The sequence below is a fragment of the Euwallacea similis genome, chromosome 21, assembly GCF_039881205.1.
Source record: "Euwallacea similis isolate ESF13 chromosome 21, ESF131.1, whole genome shotgun sequence".
Taxonomy (NCBI): Eukaryota; Metazoa; Arthropoda; class Insecta; order Coleoptera; family Curculionidae; genus Euwallacea; species Euwallacea similis.
The window spans coordinates 863,006-889,748 of NC_089629.1; the positions used below are offsets into that span (position 1 = coordinate 863,006).

At 33.9% G+C, this 26,743-nt stretch overlaps 3 protein-coding genes across 5 annotated transcripts; 1 reads left to right on the plus strand and 2 right to left on the minus strand.

Moving 5' to 3' along the window:
• Positions 1–1,176: 1,176 nt before the first annotated feature.
• Positions 1,177–6,104, minus strand: LOC136415824 (NHL repeat-containing protein 2). Its single transcript, XM_066400661.1, has 10 exons — positions 6,004–6,104; positions 5,707–5,891; positions 5,490–5,656; positions 5,102–5,352; positions 4,873–5,045; positions 4,536–4,730; positions 3,480–3,713; positions 3,207–3,418; positions 2,811–3,154; positions 1,177–1,645 (listed from the first exon to the last, which is right to left on the minus strand). The coding sequence occupies exons 2-10, from the start codon at positions 5,843–5,845 to the stop codon at positions 1,213–1,215; spliced, it is 2,148 nt and encodes a 715-aa protein (XP_066256758.1). The 5' UTR covers positions 5,846–5,891; positions 6,004–6,104; the 3' UTR covers positions 1,177–1,212.
• Positions 6,105–6,233: 129 nt separating this feature from the next.
• Positions 6,234–7,300, plus strand: LOC136415853 (guanine nucleotide-binding protein subunit gamma-1-like). Its single transcript, XM_066400712.1, has 3 exons — positions 6,234–6,392; positions 6,459–6,563; positions 6,787–7,300. Exons 2-3 carry the CDS (start codon positions 6,555–6,557, stop codon positions 6,988–6,990), a joined length of 213 nt encoding a protein of 70 aa, XP_066256809.1. The 5' UTR covers positions 6,234–6,392; positions 6,459–6,554; the 3' UTR covers positions 6,991–7,300.
• Positions 7,301–7,544: 244 nt separating this feature from the next.
• On the minus strand, positions 7,545–26,531 carry Gdap2 (ganglioside induced differentiation associated protein 2). Of its 3 annotated transcripts, none has more exons than XM_066400675.1 (12): positions 26,349–26,531; positions 23,678–23,880; positions 23,169–23,311; positions 22,380–22,512; positions 22,213–22,322; positions 21,926–22,067; positions 21,769–21,866; positions 19,996–20,164; positions 12,693–12,846; positions 11,862–12,056; positions 10,399–10,542; positions 7,545–10,337 (listed from the first exon to the last, which is right to left on the minus strand). In XM_066400675.1, the coding sequence occupies exons 2-12, from the start codon at positions 23,869–23,871 to the stop codon at positions 10,296–10,298; spliced, it is 1,524 nt and encodes a 507-aa protein (XP_066256772.1). In that variant the 5' UTR covers positions 23,872–23,880; positions 26,349–26,531; the 3' UTR covers positions 7,545–10,295. The 3 variants fall into 3 exon arrangements, with proteins under 3 accessions (XP_066256772.1, XP_066256773.1, XP_066256774.1); XM_066400676.1 differs by lacking the exon at positions 26,349–26,531 and adding an exon at positions 24,234–24,375; XM_066400677.1 differs by lacking the exon at positions 26,349–26,531 and adding an exon at positions 23,955–24,058.
• Positions 26,532–26,743: the final 212 nt, after the last annotated feature.

Below are 26,743 nucleotides of genomic sequence, written 5' to 3' on the forward strand. Positions count from 1 at the left end.
AATTCTAGAATTCCTAAAACTTCTGAAAATATCCGAAGAAAACTATATGCTATGATTTTCATATATATGCAGATATTTTTTTAACATTATAGGAATTTCTAAAATTATAAAACTTGATATTAACCACCACTAAAAATTGCAACTCTCCTCTATTAAACCCATGGTTTGTCCCTTTAATTATTGAGATTCCATTGTTCGAATTAGACATTACTGTACTGTACATTAAAGTAGATATTAATAATTTGGCTTTACCTGGAATCAATTGCACCAACAACTCCATTTATCTTTCAAAAAAACTATTATAAACTGTAAAAAAAAAAAAATAAGGATTCTAAGTTTGTGAGGAAAACCAGTATCTGTACAAGTCATACCCAATTATACAAATAATTATACGTATCTAGGGTGTAACATATTATCATGTCATTAATGTAAAACTTTGTCCTGTATAAAATGGTGTTTTTCTGAACATGGGCCTATTAGAATTTATTTAAAATTATTTTAGAGTCCTATTGCCTCTTGAAATATCTCCATGATGATCTATTACACCTTGCATAGAATCAGTAATTCAGATAGATAGCAATAATTTTAAAATTATATTAAACTACATGTACGGAGAAAGCCACCTTACACAAATCGAAAATCGAATTCGTTAATATTGGAAGTCAACTGGTAAGTCAAATTTGGAGAATTGTTTGGAATAAATGAATGGCTAGAATGTCTAACAGAAAAAACAATTTTGCTCTAACTTGAACCTTTCCGAAGTTACAGTCACGAAGAATGTAAAAAGTGTTTACATTTCACACGTCATTATTAGATTATTAATAGGGCATGATCTATTACAAAAATCAGTTGAAAAATTCAACAATAAATATCACGCCATCTTGACAATATTTTAGAGGCACTGCCCCTATTGACGTAATCGATCGATGCAGTTCTCAAAGAACTACTCTGTATGTACGGGCTATACTATTAAAAAATGTAATTTGCATCCGTGTTTTATACATATGCCCCTTTGCCCCTTTGTTGTTTTGCATGAAATATTCAGAAGGTTCAACAATTTTCCTAAGTTAAACTTTTTTGTACAACCGACATTATCAGAATTTGGTTCCTTGATGGTGGCTCGCCCTGCACCATAAACAAATAGAAATAATGTCCAATAAAAAAGTCGTAGAACTGCATATTACGTACCAAAAATAATAGTGTAAAACAATATCATTCAACTTTTACAGTACTTACGTCTAAAATCACATTAATTTCCTTCTCAACATTTAAGTCCCCACTCTCCGAAAACTCCAAGGGAACCCTAATGGTAAACACCTTGGGAAAGCACGTTTCGTCAGTACACATCACTAAACTAAAATTGACATCCACATGTTGATAGGCGTTATTTTTTTGAGGTGGCGCGCTTAGCACCAAATCCATAAGTTTAACGTCGCTGCCGTTTTTCGGTACGCACGAATACGTTGGTCCTGGAAGATCCGCGATCCAGCGTTGAGGGGCATCCGGTGTCAACTTGAGACCCTTGATGAACTGTAGATCGAATTTCAGCAGAACCTTACCGCCTTTGCTACTCAGTTTTATCGGTTTAGATATTGGCAAGATGGTATTCGAAGTGGTACTTGGGGCTTGGGACTTCCCATCATCCCTAAAAAAAAAAATGATTTTTTAAGAGTAAATAATTAGAATATTCCGGCTGTGTACATAAGAAAGATAGCCTATCGTTTCTAAGAATGAAAGAAACCTACACTTTTTTGCATATACAGAACGTCCTTAAATAGTCTGTACGAAACTCTGTTACTGATTCCCGATATTAAAATTGGATGATTTGACACAACTTATCTGTTCACAAATTTACGAATTTAGAAACACGGGACAACACAGGAATTTTTTTTATAAATGTCGTATGAGAAGTGTTTTTTGAACGCAGTCGCCTGAAACAATTAACATAAGCTCTATGCAAACAATGTAAATTTGTCGTCGATTACGTTCAAGAATTTTTCACACTCCCTCTTTCTTAATGTTTATCAAAAATTTTATTATTATGAAGAAAATTTAACTGTTTTTACTTCGACTCGTTATTCTCGTTGACCTGAACATCTCAATTATTGTCTTATTAAAGTGTCATTAAAGTATTTGTTACTTTCTAGTAACGGATTCAGAGAAGGTATTGCCAGATTTTATTTTTGTTCCTTTTCCAGATTTATTTTATTTTAGAATTAACTTTCCATATTAAATAGTGTGTCGAAGGTAAAGATGGTCAGTATGGGAATAAAACGAAATGTAATTTATCTTTAAAGCTAAATCGTAATTTACCGAATTACTTTCTACATCTACAATAGATGGAAGTGTTCAAATTCAAATACGTGTATTATTTCGTGTCGTGTATCGATCATTCTTTATAGTACGACCTAAACAAACTTAAAAAAAGGAAAAAACGCGATAAATAAATTTTTATTTAAATGATTCAAAATGAGTGTTGCCACATTTTTGATTTCGTATTTTTCAATGTTTTTTAAAATGTATAACTAATGGCCCTATTGTAGTTGGTGAAATTGGTGTAGAAGATCGGGATAAGATAGGTGAATTAAAAAGAAGAGATTCTGATTGTTTGTTGATTGATTGATGTCTAATTGTTTTCAGGGTTTACAAGCAAATTTTGCATAAATTAGTACCATATATCAATGAATTTGCAACTAAAAATTATCTTAATCTCTTTTCTCTAAGTCTATCTTTCTTATTTGTACATCTAGTACATTGTCACATATCATATGAGTCCATATTGTTAGTTAGGTCATTTTTTTAGCACTCACGTTAAATCCAACTTCTGAATGCTAGTAATATTATGATTCCTCCCCAAAACCAACACTTTGATTTGATGGTTGTTAGTGTCGGCCATATAAATCTTCTTTCCATCCGCGGTTATGCAAAGCCCACCTGGTTCTCTAAATTCGGCCAATTGCCCCTCAATATCCAAAGTGCTGCTAAATTGCACTGTAGTAAGTTTGTTTTCAACAATATCAACTCTTTTCAGTTTATGATTATATGTATCAGCTACGTATAAGGTGCTTCCATCAGGGCTCATGGTTAAACCTAAAGCGTGTTGGAGTTTTGCCTCAGCCAGAACTCCGTCTTGATCTCCAAAGGCGAATAAATTCTAAAACAACATTGTTGCAAAACCGGCAAAATATTTGTTTTAACTTCCTTACGTTAGGGTTTCTCTCTCCTCCTACAACAGGAGTGACTTTACCATCGATTAAAGACAATCGCCTCACACTAGAACTCTCACTATCAGCTATATACAATTCTTTAGATTTTTCACACAAAGCCAGCCCAGAAGGTTGAGCAAAGGCGGCTGAATTTGGGTAACTATTATTCCGATTCTCTTCTCTTCCAGAACCAGCTATATTTATACAAATGCCTGCAAACCTTTTCAAAATTACAAAGATCCGCAAACAAACTGAAAAAGGGGTGAAAAATACCTTTGGAGTATTTTTTGCATTTCCACCAAACAGTATCATCTAAAAATAACGCCCATATTTGATGTGTCCCAGCCATAGCAATAAGTAAAACCTCCCTTATTGGAGGTTTGCCATCCGGATGAAATGTAAGATCCATATCAGGGGTTCTATAAATACATACATCCCAGGGACTTGAGATGACTTGTTCAGGACCTAATTTTCCACCCATGCGATCATGTCCTTGTTGACCAGTTCCTAGGGGAAATAATAATTGATAGACGCCAACAAATAGTGAAAAATTCTTTTTTTAGTATCAAGTGTAAAAGGCACGTTTCCTTTTCTAACAGAGAACGCGAAATAGTGATTTTACTTGTTTACTTTGAGTGCGGACATGAGTTTTACCGCTTCCAAAGAATATAATAACTGATATGTATTTATTCCTTTCCTATAAATTAGTTTACTTTTACTCTATCATATTTATTCAATATTTAACGCTTTCGTTGTTGGGTCTTCAACTCGTTCAATTTTATATTATTTTGAAATAGGTAAACGTGCTTACTTACTCTAGTTTTCTTTTTCGATTGAAAAAATATCTACAAACTTCCAATGAAAGTGAAGCTAGGAAAACAGTGAGTTTTGATTTGTGGGTGCAAAAGTCTAGATCAAAGTGTATGTAGAACTTCTTGTTGGATAGTTCATGGGAAACGCGTGAAATATCATACAGAAAATGTACTAGCTAGGTGTCGATTTTGAAAGCATATTTATGTAATCCGCCAGATTACTACTTGTATAGTAATACAAATAAATGCAAAACTCTGCTTTTAATTTAAGCACAAAGTGTTGTCGCTCTGGAGAAATGTCCGCGTTCTGCTCCGTGTCTCGTTCTATCTTTTATCATGGAGCCAGAAATTATATATCACTTTACACTGTTAATACATATATAGTAATTTCAGCAGTAAATTGCAGTTCATGTTTTTCTAAGACATGATACTATTTTTTAGATTTACATATCGCATTTAAAATTTACTGTTCTCTACAAATCACAAATAAATTCAGAGTAAAACAGACGAACTTTACCTGCTACAGTTTCTACAGTTCCTTGCTCTAAATCAATTTTCCGAATGACATGATTTTCAGTATCTGCCACAAATAGAATGTTCTTGTTTTGAAAAACTAGACCTTGAGGGTTATTAAATTCTGCATTGTCCAGAGTTCCATCCTTAAATCCAAGTTTCTTGCCTCCTACCACTTTCAATATGTTTCCATTGCTATCTGAAAATATTTTTGGAAAAGTGTAAATATATTATTAGGAATAACGACAAATAATAGAATCTCTTGGCATTAATGCATTTCTCAATGAATCAAAAAAAGTTCCCATACTAATATAAATAAAATTTGAATATCACATATTTACCAATCACTAAAATTCTGTTATTGCCAGTATCTGATATGGCTAAAAGCTGTCCTTCATTTTCATCACTGAAAGAAGCAATTTTTCCAGGAAACAGCAAAGGCCCTTTAAGGTCGGGCAAAAAATGAAAAGCTGACTTAAATGGCAGTTGATGATTAGAAATAAGATTCTTCTCTCTAAAAACAAATATTTTAGAAACTTACTATAAAAGAATACCCATAAAACACTTTACTTATAAAAATCCAAAGTAACTTTGATATAATCCATAAGATCATCTTTATGCCCCTCGCCAGTCAACATAACAATAGGATTTGCATTGGGTCCCAATAACAGCAATGTAGGCCAGCAATGAACATCACAGTTTTGCCACATTTCTGAGTTGTGGTCATTCACAACAGGATGGGATATATTGTAACGTTGCACTGCTGATAGGATATTTGAGGACAGTTTTTCGTTTTCAAATTTGGCACTATGTACCCCAATCTATAATACACTATATCTCAGTATGTTAACAACCTGACATTTAATCCTTTTGCTGCTATGAAGGAACATTTTCATAGAGGTAAACAAATGCTCGAAAAGGAGGACTGCAGCAAAAGGTTTAACTGAGTATTTCATACCACCACTACACCATCTTCAACTGAAAATCGGCTTTCAATTTCACGTAAATCAGGAATCACATGCATACAATTAATGCAGCAGTAAGTAAAAAAGTCTAAGACAACTATCTTGCCTTTAAGATGCTTACTAAATGAGAGTGGTTCTGATACATTAAACCATTCAAGCCCTGGAATTAAAGTGTATTGAGTGTTTGAATCTTAATACAAAAATTCTTACCTTCAGTGAAATCTTTGATTGGAGCATATTTAACTGTTCGTAAATAGTCCCTGATCGCCTCGTCTTTATCTTTGCTTCTAGTAATAAGTCCTAACAGCTTCTCATTGGAATAATACAAATAGTTCTCTTCAGAGTCCATGGTGAAATTGTTTCTGCTTTCCACTCTACGGAGCAAATTTAACGCCCTGCGAAGAAAATTCATTAGGTTCAGAATGGCGAGTCAACTGCCTTCAGAAGATACGTTATATTTAAACTGGACTTCTTTGAGAGAAAGCAACATGCAATTCAAATTCTTACGTTTTTGTAATTCACTGGAAAAGGAAACGTAATGACGAACCAAAACAAGTAGGTCGTTTATTTACAGGTTAAGGATAAATACCATATGCCACATCCAGATAATATATTTAACGACTTACGTATTATTTCTCTCTTTTTTTAGAAGTATGTTCTAAACAAGGACAGAATAATGAAATCTATTTTCAATAATCCGTCCAACAAAAGCGACAGTGACAGACAAAAAAACAAATCCTTCGATTCTTTAATTTCTTTTCCTCATTATTTTATTTATTTCTGCTTTTACATATTGTTTTTGAGTTTTTGGACAATTTGACGAGGATTTTATCTTAAAAATTCCACTTTCAGACTAATTGCTTATTGCTCCAGTTTAGTACAATACATTCATAACGGTAAGCATTGGAATGCACAAGGACTAGTGGAAACCTGTCAATCACGGAATTTTTATCTAATTACAGAAGCCATAATCTAGCAGAACTTATATTCATAAAAACCGCACCCCATTTAAGCGTAAATTACAGACAAAATAAAGGACGAGGGGGTAAATCAGATATATGGACATGGTAAGTTCAATTTCTCATCCTCCAGCACTTTCAATTTCAAAAATCCAAAAGCAGTTAAATAGTACAATTTTTTGACCACAAAAATCTAACATGCCCAATCCTGCCTACTCTGATTCTTTCTGAAAGCTGTTCCACTAGTGCAATTGTTGCACAAGTTTCTTAAAGATCTTTCTAATCTAATCTCACAAGCATTAACACTGCCTATTAATTATAATTTTTTTAGGTTGTTTCAAGCCTTCAGCAGCAACGCGCTATCACTGAACAGCTTCGCCGCGAGGCAGCTATCAAAAGAGTGCCAGTGTCCCAGGCAGTTAAAGATATAATCAAGTATATCCAGGAACATGAACCTGATGATTGTCTTGTAGTAGGATTTTCAAGTCAGCGAGTGAATCCCTTTCGTGAGAAAACCCCTTGCTCGGTATTGTAATTGCCTTGGAGGGGGTAACTGATTAACTAAGTCAGTCAATATCTTATTCATAAGCAGTGAATTTATTAATGTATTTTCCAATGACAGTTTCTGGATTTTTGTATCCTTTGTTTAAGAAGACAAATTTTACTATTGGAAAAACTTTTCTATGTTTGTGTGAATTTAAAGGAATCTCGTATCATTTTTGTTAAGTGCAGGACCAATTTTTTCAAATAATTATTTATAAAAGTAAAAATTTTCTTCATATCCTCTTTGGCATATTCGTGATAGTTTAACTTCATATTATATTGTAATACATTATTTATATTTGTTTTATGTGTTTTTGGAAGGCAGAAGTGCCGAACATATTTTTGTATACCAAGCAACTTTGACTTTTGTCAAATAATAATGGGTGTTATGGGGAAAACTTTGTTCAACAATATAAAAGTTTAGGATTTGTATTTTGACCAACTTTGATATGATTACATTAAAATTAAAGCCATGTTTACAATAAAGTGATACATTAACTAATATATTGTTTTGATTATTTTGGAAAATAAAAGTAAAACGCAATGTTAATAATAATAATTTTAATTGATTTGATTGGCGATAACAATTGATGTTCGGGATATCCCTTAACTATAAAATATGTACCCATATAATGGTAAAATTATTATAAATATAATATAACATGATAGGTGATTCTCAAAAGAATAGAATAACCGTTATTAATGAACCACCTGTAAATATAATAAGAGTTAACGCAAAGGCTAAATCAAACTAACACAAACTTACGAACAATAATGATAATATAGTAATATTACAGTGTTAAGTTAATAGATAAATTAACTAAGTAAAATTGAAATTAAAAAGTTTTGAAATAAGAAACTAACTACAACATTTTATAAGAGCAAGAAGTACCCGTTTAACAATAATTTATTGAGGTACCGGGAGCTTATGAAAAAATATGTCATACAGGGTGATTTTATTAGTCATTATTGCTATCTCCCAAACAGTGATAGTTATAAAATCAGCCAATTGGGGAGAAAACTTCCATTTTTGGACCACAAACCTCGTTGTAGGCAGTGAACCGTAAGTGTAGGGTTTTCAACTGATTGTAACTCTCAACGTTTAAGAAATAACAAAACACCCTGTAGGTACCTGCTTAAATTTCATCTCAAGTGTCTGGGAAGTTACAATTCCGCGTAACGGTTCAACCTAGAAAATTTCCGTCTCTTTTCAAAAATATTACAGGTACGGTTTATCAGTACATGGCAGAACCAGATGGTCGTCGTAGCGTTAAATAGGTAAACTCGATAATGTTGTCGTAATTGACAATATCTCAACCTTAGCTACATTTATAAATCCAACTTGAAAGTTTTTGTCGTATTATTAATCAGGATTGATTCACGGTCATGCTCTAGTAGAAAATATTGCAGAATAGAGGAAACCAATTTCTTAAATTTGGTGTGCGGCCACAGTCAGTCATACGTTGGCCATAGTAGTGATTTCACCAGTGCAAAGTTGTCAGTTATATTTGAAACCAATAGCAACATCAAAATTTCAAATGAAACCCCCAGTATATTAGAAATGTTTGCTGATATATACCGAAACACTAAATTATCATATCAGTTTTTGCACAAAATCTCTGTTAAATTTAACTACCCTAATTCTATTTTAATTTTTTGGTTCTTTATTTGTTAGTAATACTAGTTGATATTTTTTATTACAACGTTTCATTTCTCTAAGATCAACCAACAACTAAACTGTAGACCACTCATCCTGGACCTTTAAAAAAAAAACACACCTACCGTGAATCACCCAATACATTACTGCAATTTGACTAAGAAGTCTTAAGTGTAGGAGATTTTATTATTTTTCGAACCCAACTTAAAAGTTGGGCTTAGCCATGCAAAAATAAACTCGACCTGATACGTTTTAGGTTTTAAATTCGGTTAAATACGCCGCAATAAAATTGGCATGCCGAATACTGTAGATGTAGATCAGGCATTAGGCCCAGCGTCCAATGATACTAAAGCGGCAGCAATGCCGTCATTCCGGATAAGGCAAAGCGTGATTGAAGTAATTCACGATTACTAAACAGCAGTGCCACAACAATTTGTTTTTCACTTTAGTCTACATTCCGGAATAAAGACACATATGAGCCAATATGAGCGACGTTAATCTGAAATGACACCTAAAAAGCTATTGATCAACGCAAAAACTTAACAATCCCCTCTTATTTTGTCCTAATGTATACGTATATTAAATTTTGACTAGCTACAGCATTCATAAAAGCCTTTATTTTTCCCTAATTGAAAATACGGAATGTTCTGATTGGTTCACGCACTAAACACACCCGCGCGTTCAAAAATATTCAATAACGTGTGTTTAGTGTGGAAAGGCCCTAAGATCTATAATAAGAATATGTAGGTATTCTTAAAAAGTAGAAATCTCGAAAAGTCAAATACACTTAAATCGCGGTAGGCGTGAACAACGTCAAAAAGTGCGATGAAGGAATCTCTCGTCTACGATTTGTGCACTTAAGCTAGAACTTTTTGACAACCCTGTAAGCATAAGTTAGGTTACGTAAGTGACATACGTGGTGTGCGAATATGGGCCGAGAAACACGCCAGAGATTTCTATAGTCACTTAGGTACGCAATTATCACTTTTTAGCAGGTACGTAAACAAGTCAAATATGTCTTAATGTTGAGGATGATAATACTCACACACCAGGTATAATGAAGTAATTTTAAGTAGATAACACGTCTATAAAAACAGACAATGGCAACAGTTAATTATAAATTTGGTTCCTTGGACGACTAGATGTAAGTGAATAACGAGCATCAAATTTTTCACATAAAATTACAGATAACAGGGTAAACTTTTAAAGCATATGACATTCTATATGAAAATTTTAAAATAACTATGGAACCAGCTTCTTACATGGAGTTCCCAGTTTATTGGAAAATACAGGGAAAGACGCATTTTGATGCTTCGTTCATTGTTAGCATCTCCCTCGTCACTAGAAGCAAACCCTAATTTACCGCCATTCACACTCTCGAAGTTATCACACACTCACCCTGCACACATTTGTGACCTTTATAACGCTTTTGACAACTACCTTTTTTCTTTTTCAAAAAATAGGGCACTTATAATGTTACTAGTAACACCGGCATTGGCACACACTTGAATTAGCACTAAATTTCCTTTGCTTTTTTCAACTCGAAAAAATTATTAATATTGCATGTTATCACCTGTGTGTGGATTAATACTATACTAGAGGGTTAGTCCTAATTTGATGTTTCGCTTAATCCGACGGTCTTATGTGGGAGCCCCCGGCTGGAAATATCGCAAACCGTTAATCTGAAAGAGAGGACAGTTAAGTACCTTTCCTACTATTTTTTTTCTGTTAAATACCACTTACAGTCATGTCATATTCGGTGATAAAAGCGGGTATTTCCAGCTGATCGGGGGACATCACGGAATATAAATATTCAACTCCCGGCAAACTATGCACTTTTTGCTTTATGGCGGGTGCCATGAAGGTTGTAAACCACCAACTCATCATCTGGAAATAGAATAATAAAACTACATACATATATCGGAGCTATTTTAATCTAAATTTTTCACACTCATAATAAATGAGGCAATAACTGAAACGTTACAAAGTAATTTAAGGTGAAACTTAAAGCTAAGCATCTCTAAAGTCAAGTAGAAAATCGAAATTCGTTGGTTTGTGTAAAGAAGGACTTTTAATATCCATGTAATTGATTGAACTAATTTTTCAAATTTACCATGAATTCTAATCCGGTCCTGTGTTTTAATATTTAAGTTCTCCATCACCGTCGTCGGCGTCAGTACTTTTTGTTTGCTTTTCTCGGTTAGTAATAATATTGCCGAAAAAGCGAATTCTGTAACGCATACGCTTCGTTTCATTTGTAGTAAAATTCGCAGCACGTTCAATTTGTACAAATAAAATTCGCGAAGCAAATTTAACCTCGTGCGGCTGCAATGCTTGCCAGCAAAGCACACAGTTTGGACACGCGCACTCAAAAACTTGTCATGTTTATTCAATTTTTTTGTTTCAAGGCAAATGTCTGGGCAGAATTTAAAATTAGGACATCCGTATAAGGCCGCTATCGACTTTTAATTAGTGTCAAATCTTGAAGGTTTTCCTAACTATAGTTCTTAATCGGTCAATGCATTTTCCTGTGGGTTACCTTCCAGCACTATTTAATTTTTAAATAATTCCCGTGGCGTTAATGTATCGATCTGCGATGTCAGCGAAATTAGCTGGTGAAAATGGAACACAAAATGAAAACTCCATTGTCGTATAAATTCAACTGCGTTCTCTTTCACTTAGCTAGACACCTTCTAAGCCGTGTCATAGTAAATCCGGCAAGGCACTAAGCCATAAATCCATTAAAAAGAAATATTTCGTGCGGTTTACTTAGCTACAAAATCCCCAACTTTCTGAAGTTTTAGAACCACTCGGGATCGATCTGAAGCGGTCCATTATGTATTATTCACTTATCAGTAAGTGCAGTAAATTTTTAACCTTGTAGTAGATCTATTATTGTAGATTTTTAATAAATCATAAAACCGTGAAAAATTAGTTTATATGGAAAAATTTTATGGAAAAGTTTTATTTTTTTCCCATAGTTTTCTTTCTTTATAAAACGCTCAAAATAAAGTTAAATTTTAAATCACTCTGCATAAAAATTGGTTTCACCTGCGACACATTTTTTTCAGCTTATCAAGAGGTTATACATCACTGTAAGCTTTCTGTGAATTTAGAATAAATATACAGCGTAAAAAACATGTTTTTGGTCCTTTACAATATAATTGAAAAAATACCTGAGAAAAAGGTCTTCAAAAGAAACTTACCTTCGTCCAAAACGTGGGATGGATAATATAAAACGCTTTCAAATTTTTCTTATACTTGTATGGCAGCACGTTGTACACCTCCCTCAGCCAGGTGAACGAGGGGTAATTGTTGCTGGAGGTGAGGGTGTGGAAATAGGCGATTACGTAATCTCCCCTCACGATTGGGTCCAGTAGGTTGATTAAGTAAAGTAATGCCTGCAATTACGACGAAAATTTATTGGACCTACATTACACCAGAGATTTGCCAGATCAAAAATTAATTGAGTAACTGCCCTGAAGCTGCTGCAAACAACAGACTTCCAGCCGTATCTATAATTGATTTTCTTTATGGCAATCGGGGAAAATGTCGAGTGAAAGGCAAGAGGTAATTAATGGCAGCTGAAATATTTCTTAACTGGAAAGTGAAATGGATTCTGAGCTAGATAGAGCAGAAAATGGTTTCAAAGAAGTATTATGGCAGTTTTCTTAAAAACATTAACAAAATGCTCATCTAGTTAGCGATGGACTTTTTGAAACCAATGATAAGATGATTAGAATCCTCAAACTGCAACAATTGTTTCCCCATTGAACTGTATAACTCTAACTTATAATTTCCGAGATCCCTTCATTAACAAAAAATCATCCTGTATAACCCATTGTACTTAGTAGACATGTATGCAGTTGTTAGAATTACATTGATGGATAGTAAATTACTAGGTTTCAAAAGATTTAAAAGTTGCTATATGCAACGACACATGTTCGCAGCAAACACAATTAAGTTGAACGTATCCTACTCGACGTGTATTTGAGACAATCTGTTTCAAATTGATTATTAATATTTAAAAAAATTACCTTGTCCAAATTGATTTTGTTAAACGGGAACCATTTCCCGATGAAAACTACCACCGGCCTTCCTAATCTGTCCACCCCACTTTGATACAAACACCCTATTCCTGACACTTCACTTAGGTCCTCAGTTTTCGATCTTCTTAGCAATTTTTCATATCTGAAAAGATATATCCTCTATTACACTGGTACACTCGTTAATTAACACTGTTCATTAAAATATATAATAAAGTTGCTGCTATGATGCAACAAGCATTTTTATGGTTTTTACTGCTTTTATTACGGTTTATTAGCATTTGTAAGTGGAACAATGATATGAGACGTAAAATACTAGGACATCATTTAGGTATATTCGTATATATATATTTTTTAGAATTTTATTGTGGGCATTTCATAGCGAAACTGCCTAAATAATTGTGCTATTAAAACGTTAAAATGACTGCTATTACAAGTCAAGAACACCAATAAAAGTATATTCTAATATGTCCTGTTAAAAGTGTGCAAATCCCCTACGGAATAACAGGCATGCAGACTGGAAGTCTCGAGTCACAATGATATATAGATGACCAAACAAACCGCTCAAGAAGTTTGGGAATTATTTGGAAATCGCATACTTTTTGGACATACATAAAAGGCCAAAAGTCCCGCATAAACTTCTGAAATATCCAAGAAACTTTTTTATTAGATGCTCGAATACTTCAAATTTGTTTTTGTTGTATTTATTGTTTAGTTTGACTTTTTAATGCCCTCCTATCCTATACATATAGGATTCTTTCTTTTCCTTTAGTTTTTTGAGTTTCTCTAGTTCTTCCATTTGTTTGTGTTGTATCGCTGGGAGTTGATAGCTGTCCATACTTCATCAATAACTTTTTCGTCCTCTAGTGCAGTATTCTTTGTTCTAGCTGAAAAAACAGCTAAGCAGGTTTAAACGTCATATTTCTGTTAAACACCACAGTTGATAAACATGATACTTCTCATATAGTAAACATTTACCAATAAGAAATTTAACATTTACCAGGGGAGTATTTTAATAAAACTTTTATCAAAAACCGTGGAAGATTTTAGATTATTTTTTTGCTCTTGTCCGGTGTCCGAGTTGGCCTTGTACTTATCAAGCATTTCTAAATATTAGCAATACATATTAGATTTTGGGATAGGTACCTTAGATCCTGCACAGATTTTCTTCGGAAAATATGTTCGGCTGGATTTTATCAAATTTTAAAATTCATCGCTTTGGCAGCGATCCGAAAAACCAACTGAAAAACCAAAAACAACCGTGGTGACTATTTTTTTCTTTTGTAATATCCCTAGTGCTAGTACCTTGAACTTAGACCTGAAAAACCGTGACTGAATGAAAACACAATTCTGCCCTTGGAAAAATAAAAACTTCCAGAAACACTGCTGACATTATGTATTCCTAAGTATCACTGACCGACACTTAGGTGATAAGGGAGTTTTTTAAACTCCTATGATATATTCTCATTATAATTTATATTTCTTCGATATTAAAATGAAACTTCCTCTAGTAATTGACTGAATACTTTGCTTTCAATACAATAAAGCTGTTCTGGCAGGCACGCATTAATAAAAGCCGGATGAAAAATGAATTCGAAACGAAAACTTCAACTTTTGAAAAGTTTTTGCACTTGAAAGCGTCAGCTGGTTGTTAAATACGTCTATTTTTAACGACCTCAATTAATGACGTCCATTCCGCTATAAATACGTCTAGTGAAAATAGGTAAACGCATTTTGTTCAAAGGGGAATCCTATCTAATGTTAAGGGCTAAATAAAAACCCTTTTTCCTGGTATTCGTATCTAAGACGTAGGTGAGAAACATTAAACGATTGGTCATCGCAAAGTTTACACGTTAAACAAAGCATTTTTGCTTTAAAGCAAGTTAACAAACTGAAGTTTTTTATTCAATTTTGTTTAGTTAATTGCCTGTGACCTCATGCTAATTTATCGCACGTATTATGAATCGACCCAAAACTATTCAATTATAAACAAAACGGTAGAAGTAGTTATTTATTTTTTGAGTTAAAAAATCGTTTCCAAAATTTTTTTTTCAATTACATTTAATTTCTCGAAGTCTTGAATTGCAAGAAAATGTTCTCATGGAATGGAGTGTTCCTCACACATGCTGTTTCCCATACACAACCCGGGAAGGCAAATATATCTTCCTCTATGGTGTACGAGCCGCTTTAATACCTCTAGTCAATCCGGATTTATCAACTAATTTCCTCATGAGATAATGTGGTTACTAAATTTTTGTATAGAATTTATTCGTCTTAAACTATACGTACTATTATCTGGGTCATTTATGTTGTACCAGAACAAATCACTTAAAAAACTGAAACTTTGCAACCAAACTGCCTTGATCTCAAACGCGCAATTTGCACGGAAATCGACAACGAACGCGGCTCTCTAGATTTACCTGTCCTCTTCGAATTTCAAACTGGCCTCGGTGGTGTTGATTCCCAAAAAACTGGCCACGTTGGAAAAAATTGTTGGGTACTGCGTTTCCACGGACATTGTCCTCGAAAGCTTGCCGCGAAAACTTTCCTCGTTCCGCGGAAATCTGAGGTGCGTGTGGCCGGCCTAAGCAGCTCGCTTGCCGTGAAACAATCGCGAATCGGGGCAACAAGTGACTGTCGATGCGGCGCCGAATGCAATCTGGGGTGATATGTGATGATGCGTGATGTTTTCGCGATTTTTCACCGCCAGCTGGATTTTAAGCGGGGAAAATGACTCGGAATTGCTGAGAAAACTAAACAAATTATAATCTTTCAACTATTACGCATGCAAGGAATTGCGGATGAAAATCGTGTAATTACATGGCCAATTAATAATAAGCCAATTTTATGTTCGACAAGGTTTAACCTTTTCGATTTGATAAGTAGGAATAAAGCTTAAAATTGATTGTTTTGTTTCATTGCACAGTGGAGGTAGGCCGTGGAAATTTGATGTTTGCATATTTTGCATACTTTCCACATAAAAGAGAAATGAGGGGAGAGTGACAATAATATGTTGTTTCACAAGGCAAAAAAGTAGCAATTCACTGGCTCAGCGATATTCATGTGAAGTAATCTAAGGCAGGAAATTTGCATTTCGCCGCGTAAGACGAATAACTTTTTCTCCGATTAAGATTCGTTTTTATCTCATTATTATTTTTTATATTTGAATTTTCCATTTTCACTGCCTAGGTAGCAAAAAACTACTAATTCATTTTTTTTTAATTCCTAGGGAATAAAAATAATGTTACTTGACATCCTAGGCACTAAAAGCGACTCTTTACAGGCTTAAAATTATGCACCAAATACAGTAAATTTGGTCAAGCTTATGCTTTGGCAATGCGCAATAATAATTGAAAAAATAACACCGATTACACGAGTGAGCTGCCTTAATTATTATTAAATCAAATAATAACTTTTTCATTATTCGTGTTTAAATAGAGCGTACACGAGCAGCACGTCCGGCACCAAGATGGGAAAATTAACACGGATTATACACTTTTATTGCTTCTTAAGTATTATATTAGCCCAATTAAGTTTATAATAGTTTTTTGGGGAATTTATTGCAGAAGTTTTGCGTAAGTTTAACACCTGCTGGTGTTTGAACTAACTGCACGAGAAAAACAACCAAAATGGTACAAAAAAGTTATTTGTTCGTTATTTGTATGCATTTGCGACGTTTATATGCGATGTTGGAATAACATACAATGCGGATGTATATGGTTGGGAAATCGAAACAAAACTGCGAAAAAAAAATTATTCGGACACGTTGAAATTACGTTTTAAACACTGGAATTCTGACAAAAACGTACTTTATGACGTAATTTTGGTTGAAGATATGACTTCGCCTGCCCTTTTTTAAATTTACAATTGTAGTTTTTGATATCTTCAGTTGAATGAGCACGGTATTTCGCAGCGGTACGAGTTACTCTGCACCGTGCCGGTTTGGGCATTCAATTTGATTGCTTTTTATTCGTTTGCAACTTTCCGGGTTTACTCGTAAAGCGAACAATAGGTAAAGAATTTCTTTCTAAAAAATCTTGTTACGTAGCTGAAATTCATCATTCTATGCAAAATAACGTGCTCTTTCAAATGGCGTTATTAAAAGCTGGGGTTGTCGTTTAGAAAAGCACGAAATGACGATTTGCGACACTAATGATGTAATAAAATATCTATGATCTTTATGACTTTTTTTGTTCGCTTTTTATGTAACCTTTGCGTAATTGCTGCGCGTCTTACGGCGTTGCAAGGGAAGTGTAAATAGCCGTATTGACAAAATATTAATTGGATATCTATGAGCGCTAGAAAAATTAAAATCGTAAACGAAAGGCTAAATGGTGAACGCCCGACCTTTGTCATTATTATTATTATAATCCAGTCCGTCGACGACCTCTTTTCCAACTACAATGGTTCTACTATTGATTTTGTCATTTTATTGTTCCACCATCATTGTCCTAAATGCGCGGATTCTATTTTCATCTATTCTCACAACATCCTGCAGACAAATATGAATTTTCCGACAGAAATACCTACAGGTATGAGCAAGTACGAAGTCTAATGATTCTGTGACTACGGCGCATTTTTTGCAATTCCATATTTTTCATTCTAACATTAGTTAGTCATAAAACGCGGATTTAACGAAGTCTAAAAAGTCAAAAAGGCAATTTTTGACTGTCGCTTGCTTATACACTGCAGCCTGTGTTTGGTGGCACTTTTTTGTTCTCCATCAAACCGCACAATTGAAACCAAACCCCTTTCGTCATCACGTCTGAATGGAAAATATAATTCAATTGTGAAACTTCGTATCTACGAGTTGAAGCGTATTGTATAGAGTTTATGGCGTGGATGTTCTGTTCCGCTTTTCGAGCCGATTCAATATTTAGAGATAGTGATCTACATTTATCCCCTGGCGAAAGGTAGAACTGATGAATAAAGCATAAAGTTGTTTTATAGTTATCTCATCAAATAAAAGTTATTTAATTGAATACTGAGACTATTCTAGAGACCCCGTGGCAGAAATGTCCGAAATTTGCTGTTCAGTTATTAAAATGGGATAACCTTATTGTAATCCAACAGAAAGTATAGGCACTCGGGATTTAAATGTCTAAGACATTTTTAGCACTTTATCACGAAGGAGAGTCAAAAGGTCAGCGCCACACAAGATGCAGTCAGAGTTTTGATATTTGTGACCTCAACTATATATTGATTTAGGAATGTATAAATAGCATTGTAATTAATAGTTATTTTTGTACGTCCGGGCGCAAAATACAAAGGAATACAATACAGGTGAATACAATTTTACACCTATGCTTGTGCGAGGGCAATAATCAGATGAAGGCATAAAAAGTTTTATGCTTAAGGTGAGCTAAATTCTGAATCATTTTCGTGGACCCTGTATACTCTTTTGGCGGTGTTGATGTCGAAAAATTATGTCAAAGTAAAATGATAAAAAATAAATTGAGCAAGATTTCTTGCGACTTTTACGATCCACGGTGTAAAAGTACCTATTTTCGCCAGAAAATAACTTAAAATAAATTCTGTGGTCTTTTATTGAGATTTGCAGGCTCCAGAACGCAAATATGTCGTTTAAGAATAGTGTGCAAAAAGGAAACATTAGCAATCCGCCTCACACGTATACAATATGCTTACCTTGTATGATAGCAACAAGGTATTAATCACTTACCTCGCTTTCCTCATCCACACATAGAAAGCGTTCTTAAAAGGGACATTAGGTGGAATTTTCTCGGGAATATAATTATTCTCATCCACTACTTCCTCCATACTGAATTATGCAATATCAAACCTGGGTTCAGGTCGGAAATGGGTCTGGCTCCGACTTTCACAAACTCATAAAATCGAACGCTCTACGCGAGTTCGAACGCGATAGACCTACAAACTGGGGCCAAGTCGCGGGCTCTATTGTCGCGACTACGTTCTAAATAGATTGAATAATAAATAAACTATCGAGGGTATGGAATTAAGGGGCTAAACCCTTAGGATTCAATCTAGAAGACTATAATTTTTATTTTATTTTAGACTTGTCTAATAGTTCATATATAATTCTACGTTAGCTTTACAACACATGGCACTTTAATTTTTTACACACGCAGCAATATCCTCACCGATTCAGCGATATTGGCATAAGTGAGCAAGCAGAACAGATTATTTGCATGGTTTTAATAAAAATTGAATTGAGTTTTGATGTATATATATTTTCGTGTAATATTCAATTTTCAGATGCAATCATTGCGTCTATGTAACTCATGAGCAGGTTATTTCGACATATCACGTGAAATAGAACATGACAGGTCCGTGACCATAAAGAGTGGACACACATTTCTTAAAATTGCTTCACTCCTTAAAATTGTCGATAAAACTCACCTTCATATAAGCTAAAATTGAAAACGAATAACGTTATTACTGACTAAACGGCGGTAGTTTTAGGGATGACAGAGATCGATATCGTGTAGATTAAGGAACAAACTTGGCCTACAAAGATAACTATCAGTAACTGACGTCCGTGGCGATGATGAATTGTCGTCTAAAGGTATTTATACCCACGCAAATCTATATATGTATACAAACTGTAGACTTAATTTTAATTTTACTATGAGGAGAAAGTAAAAATTATTTATTTTTGGAAGGCAATGGCAAAACTGTTGAATCTATCAAAGGACTAAAATTCGAAGAATTAAAATGTTTTAGTCATCATCAACGCTTCCTACATTCTTTCTATTTTAATTTAATTATTTGTCTACCTTGTACTTACTACCTCCTAATAGAGAGCATTCTTATCCATGATATGTTGTATAACCACGACTTCTCCATATAGTTTAGTTAATGTTATTATGATTATTGTCAAAGTGAAGCAACAAATAATATCACGAGAGACAGAACCGTTCAAATATGTTAATCAGCTAATCGTATACTTAACTAATCAGAGTGCAACTAAAAGAAAGAGTTATGGAAATCGACTGAAGGCTTCCAGAACACATTGATATTAAACTTCGGATAAACTTAGTTGTTATCCTAATTGGACCGGTGCAAGGTAAATAGATCAAACTTAATTTCTAAGGCAATCTGAATCTGAAATTCAACTATAACTTATAAACTTCAGACCTCATTATTTCAAACATAATCGAAGCATATATGTACCAACAAACTGTACCGGACGTTTCAGTAAAGAGGGCCATATTTCAACACATCTCGGTATATTACAAATATTTTATGGAATTTCAATTATTTTCGGGATATTGACGTTAAAAATATAGCATTATTTGTACCTAAAAATACTGACCTTTCCTGGTGTTCCAACTCCTGAATGATGATACTGGCAATAGGGTCGGTAAATGGTCTTTCTCCTAGCAGTCTCTGCCTATCGGGATCAGCCTGCATTTGAGCAAAGGTGCCAGCATCGCCGAGGGTGATTTCCAGATGCGGCGATGCCGAAAGACTCTCATCTTCAGCTGAAACCATACATATTTAGTTGCTTCTTTCTGGCAATATAACACTTACAAAAATCGTCGAACGCCTCATTAATCATTTTTCAAAACGCACAAACGCGAGATGCTGGTCTTCGACATTTGGTTTTATCTCGTTTTGGTGCTAATGTTTGTGTTTATGATGCCACTAGGCAAGAGCAACATCGGCGGTAATAATTTGTTAACAGTTTGAACATAAATATTCCTGGAATTTGTTTTTCTTTGGGATTAAGTTAATTCTTAAGCTTTTGCGAGGCGTCAAATTAACGGGTCATTTAGATTAGTTATTAAAGCTAATAGATAAGCCAAATTACTGTCTGTCTTGCCTACGTAGAATGACGTTTCTGAAGTGTATGATCCCTCATGTTTGGGCGAGAAAAGGTATGTAGGTATATACATTTGCATGCACAACTATAGGAAATATAAAAATACAGATATCTGTTGTTTTTATTGTTAAGCCTTAACACTCAAAATACATAAGCGAATATACATTGTAGCGAGAACCATCTTATAAGTAATATTGCCCACGGTTCGAGCAGGTTTTAAATACCATTTTTTTTTTTTTTGTAGAAAATTGATAGCTCATTTTTTTTAATCCAATACAGGGTGGTCAGTTTAAGAATGTATTAAATCAGAACGGGTCTACTTTTCTCTATATTTTTAATTAGCAATTTATTTGTAACATCAAATAGATTTACAAATAATAAACTACTACAAATATATTTTACTTATAGGCAAATGAGAATAATATTTAAAGACCGCATATCAATATTAGGTATTCAATTAGTCTTAATAAATTTAGTTTCCGTACAGCGATTTTACCATAAAAGGAAACAATAAACAAAACCCCTGCCATCAGGCCTACAACATGCTTATATTGCGCTAATACTACCAGATACCACCTAACCATATGAGAATACAGAAACCTGCGTTCCGTTTCATACATTTCGTCCATTATATGTAGTTAATTTTACTAAAGTTGCTTAAAATTAAATTATTGAATATATTATACATAAAGTTTGTAAATTGAAATAGACTAAGTATAAATTTATTTTCATAATAAATAATTCAGAAAATTTACCCAAGCATTCGATGGTTTATCCCCAATCACTGCATTATTAACCATTAATAGTCAATTCGAACGGGATAAAACAACTTTTTTGCAGCAAAGGAGATTAGTGGACACATAACACACACATAGAGTATCCCACATAGGGCAAAACTGCCATATTTCAAAGATAAAAATTTTACAGCTTTATTACAACTGATAGTTTACTTATAATTAAATTCAATTAAGTCGAAATGCCTACTTTATATACACCAATCATAATGATGTATACATCACATAAAGGGCTTCATCGCCAACCAGGGAAAGGAAATAATCTTATAGGAGAACATACCTTAACAAGAATTGAAAATTTTAAGACCGAGTGTAAAATCTGTATTAATTTACACTTGTTTATTCCGAAACCATAAATTATGCGTTCAAAAAACTTTTATCGCGATTTTTGTATGTTAACCACATAAATTAGCTTTAATACCGGTGGTAAGTAGTAGTAGCGCTATAACACTCTAGAATAGAAACTTACCATGTAAAGTATGCTGCGGATTGTCTATAATTCTAATCTGACGATCAGGCATGATTGGCTCGCCATCTGGACCGCCTATATCGCTTGGCAACTGGTACCTGAATACAAATAAAACCGAACAGAAATGTTAAACTCAATTCTGCATCTCCATATTTACCTGGCGGCGTCCTCTTCCTGTTTCGAACGGGGAAAATACAGAGGCAACAACACTTCGTAAATACCTAAATCTACTTTGTCAACAACAAATATCACAGTGTCGAGCGAGTTGCCGTGTCGCTCCAGAAAGCGACGAACAGTCCCTAAAACAATCACATTATTGCCTCATATATAAAGAGCAAAGTAATGAATGATAAAACATATGCCTATTTCCTATTGTTTTACAATTTACAAGGTAGTAAGCTATGTAAACAGGATGTATAAATCATAATACATAAAGACACATACGTAATGCTATGTGAGCGCCCTGGTCTGGAGGGTAATTCCTCTTCAAAGAATTTACAACAGGTATTGCTATTGAGTGCAGGCCCATTTCTTTTGCCTTTTGCAATATATTCCTGAAAACAAATTTCAATAAATAATATTTTCTGCAACAGCAATATTACCGCATTTACCTGTAACACATATGGAGAGTATTTTCGGAAGCAGTCTGATATTTAATATTATATTTAGGACCCACGGTATGGATCACGTACCGGGCAGGAAGAGAGTGGCCTTGAGTAACTTTCACCTCCCCCGTTTGGCATTCTAAAAAGAAATTTACACAGATAATAAGTTACTTAGACTGGAAGATAGCATTGCATTGTGCAATTGCTAAATTTAATTAAGACTAAGGCTGGAACTCCTATTTTAATTAATGGAATACTTAAATAAACTACATCCCAGAATTAAGGATGCACAATAGACCTCAGGTGGCAATGCAGGACTACTACTTGTCCACAAAATTAGATATAATTTAATCCTAAAATTTGAATATATTCAAGCTCAATTACTAATATTGTAAGTTACTAATGAATTCGAGGGAGTTGTTAAAACTCTCAAAGACTAGATTAATGATAAATAATATACAATGTCCTCCTATATCTCTTAAAATTGATATATCCATCCTAAAGATACACCTGAACGCCGTTCGTTCTTTTGAGACTTGCCACATTTTCAGAAATTACTGATAAATTCTAGGGATGTCAGATTTAAATTAGTGATCCTAAGAACGGTATTTATTAGTTATGATTAAAGTAGCCAAATTTTTTTAGTAACTTAGATATTGTTGGAATATTTGGAGAAATTGAATCTCCAGATTTATAAATAAGTACATATTCAAATAATGAAATTGAGACATATCACAGTCTTAGTTAAGGCAAGTCAAATATTCTTTAGAGTGGACTGAGAGTAACTGTTCCTACCTTTGACATCAATTTTAATCTCGTCTTTTAAACGAGGGCCTGCTCTCCGAAATATACTGGCGCTGACTGTGTTACTGTCATTCATATACTCGTTTGTGGAATTGACTATGGCGTCCACATGTAAGGTTGCTATATCTCCTTCCCTACAATAATTTCATGTCCTTAATGAGAGCAATGCAAAAATGTGAAGCGCCCAATAGCAAGAAATCTTGTTCATTTTTAGAAGATAGTAATATTAATATTCCTTGTATGAAAATAGAGAAAAAGTTCGTATAAGAATATGTTCGGAATCGCTTCATTTCCAAAATGCAGAATGTTAAAGTGTCAATTTAATTTTTTTACATAACGAATCTGTGGTGTAGTTGGGTACGCATAGTTATGGGCACTTTACATAAAATTTCTTTCATAAACATGCTAAGGAATCTTGGGCTAAACATTAATGTATGTAACAATAATTTATGCTAGGGCAGTTATTTCTGAACTAAAAATCTATAGACTCTTGTACTTACCACAACACTATTTTGTGATTAATACTATCGTCCCAAGGAAATGGGGACGCGTTCGGGCTCCTCGCACCTCCGGCAGGTATGGAAACGGAGGCGTGTTGTGAAGGCAAGGCGTCTCCCCATTTACTCAACTGTTGAGGGGAAATAACTGGTTCGGGGACTTGGCCCAGGGGCTCCTGATCCATCACGATGCGCATTCAGTACACCTGAAATTTTAACATCTAATAATACACCGATTTCACTTTCAGCCATCACAATAATTAGAGATTATTTATCACACCTTTAACCACAGTATTAAATATTATTAACTCAATTTTGTCTAGACTTAAACCACATTACTGGGAAACATTACCAACTACGGATTTCCTGTTTTGACCCAAACACTAGTCACGGTTTGGTGAATGATAATAGACAGCAAGAGACAATGAACAATACCAAGATAAATTTAAGTAAGTACTTATGTATTTGAGGAATATTCGTTTTCACAGCAATTCCTAGGTTCCATTTACGCTTCAAAAAACAAATAACCCAAAGTTCTACGCAGATAAACAATACTTACAGAGATCAATTGCAAAATACTGAAACCCAACACGGTACTTCTCGTTCGTTTAACCGCAGTGACCTTAAATGCTTTAATAATTACGTATTAATATTCCGCATTACCAGTTGGTTGTTGCTTTTTCCCTTATTTAAGTTATTTATATTGATTCAGGTTTTATCTTTTTCTTATCATGTGAACATGTTTGTGTTCTTGATGTAACTTTCCGATTTTTCACATAAAAAGAATACAATAATTGCATTGCCTATGTGTTGCTTTTTCCATTACATAAAACAAGGAAAGGTGAACTTGACGCAAACTTGATAAATGGCTTTGCATTTTTGATAGCGCTGAGAAGAAAGAAATGACCTTAAATGGTTTCCGTTTGATGTAAAGGAACGGTCGTAAAATTAAAAGTGGGTCACCACAAGTCAATATCTCGGATTACAGGTTACATAATAGCATGCTACCTATAACATGAAGCTCTCGATGCAGCTGGACGATAAAGGGTTTAATAATTATTACAGGGCAAGTTAATTGTTTGAAAATTTCCAAAAGAGACTATTTTACATTTCCTAGGTAGAATCTCAATTTTGATAACTAGCATCACATGTAAATGACCTTTTAATTTTGTTTTGTTACTCTTTTAAGTGCAGCAACAGAAGAAAGAAGCAGAAAGAAGATTACTGAAATTATTTTTAGGTTTCTGTATCACATTAAATAAAAAGAAAAGTTTAATATTATGATGCACATTCACAATACTTCCTACGTACAAAGATGGTAAAGGTGACCCATGCTAATACCGGACTATTAATTGATATTATGATTTGTATTCAAATTTTAGATTTTTGTAAACTTTTATTTCACAGCTTTAAAATATTTATTCATATATTGTTGTTAAAACCTACAGGACGGTACTTTTTCAAGAGAAAAAACCCCTTTTACCCCTTTGTCGTCCGCCGCTGATGGTCAATTTAAGAACTTTTTTCTCTTACATTTATATTGTCATCATTTTCTAGTCATTGTTAAAAAAAGTAAAGACACCACCGTATTTTTCCCATAATTTCTTATGTATTTGTAGATCCAATTGGGAATGCATATCGTAAACACCCTGCATCTTAGTGCTGCATAAGAGTCAAACAGTTTTTAAAAAAATGCTGAACTAATTAAAATCTAACTTACTTTTAGTAGGAAAGCAATTAATTACACTTAGAAAAGTGAAACATAGTCTAGTAAAAGAATTCGACACTACACAATTCCAAACAGTAAAAAACCAAATCTAATCACTAATCAAAGATCTTATAATTCCTATATTAACTGCAGTATAAATACCTATCAACATGTCCTATCTGCTATACAAATATACTTTATCTGATAACAGTTTATGCAAATTGATAAGTCAGTATTATTGAAACAAAGACTATCTCCACTTATTGTACTTACTTTTGTTCTGTTCTCTGATCAATCATACAACTTTTTAACATTAACCCCCTTCCAATCAGAAAGAAAACCAATTCTAGACTATTAAAAATTCATAGATATGTGCAAGGAACCTTAACCACTGTACTGAGCATATTTTTGTTCATCCAACATAGATTCTGTTCTTTATTGGAACAGATCTATTACTAACAATTTCAACTGAATCAACTGATTACAAACTCTGGGGACTCAAGTGACATATATTTGTAATAGCTTAAGCATACAATATAAAATATATTGTATTGGTTATCAATCTTCTTGGTAAATCTCAAATTAACTATTCATGCACTAATCCTGCAGACCAACTGAATATTATTTGCACATTTATCTATTTAATTCACGAAGCTTCTTACAACTGGTAATAGCAGTAATGCCTGAGGACATGAAATGCGGAACACCTAGGAAATACTGAGGAAAATACATAAAAAATTCACAAGCAAAAGTCCATAGGTGGGCAGCCTGCATAACTTTTCCTTTCCTAATTGCTAAGCAAAGATATGATTAAGGAATTGTACTAAGAATTGAAACTAATTAAATTCTCATAGACAATAAACAATACCATAACCTGGAGGTTGTTAAGAAGGTTTCTACATATTTTATTCAGGGAAAGCCCAAGAGGGCCATTATAAAGGGCCAAGGCCACCGGCTTTAACCTACCTAAGGCTTATATAACAGAAAACTGGAACGATTGAAATTGTCTGTAACTTAACAGGATTTATAGTGCGGGATATTCTTTATATGGTCCGCTTATAAACAGTGCATGTTAATATTGGTAATAATTAACAACTTAATAAATGCACTTGAACAAACACACCACACACCTAAATATAAAATAAACAATTGCCCAATTGTCAATCAAATTTGAAATTTGGTTGACAGACGTCATTACTGAGCGGAACGGTTCAAATGTAGGTAAAAACTGAAGCGCCTGAGCAAACGCTATAGTGTCGAAAGTCAAAGCCTCATGCTAAAGTATTGCAGCTGTAACTTGTGTATCTCTTTCTTTGTTTAGTTATGCAGAAGACAACCTCTTTTGATTCTTTTATGCTCAA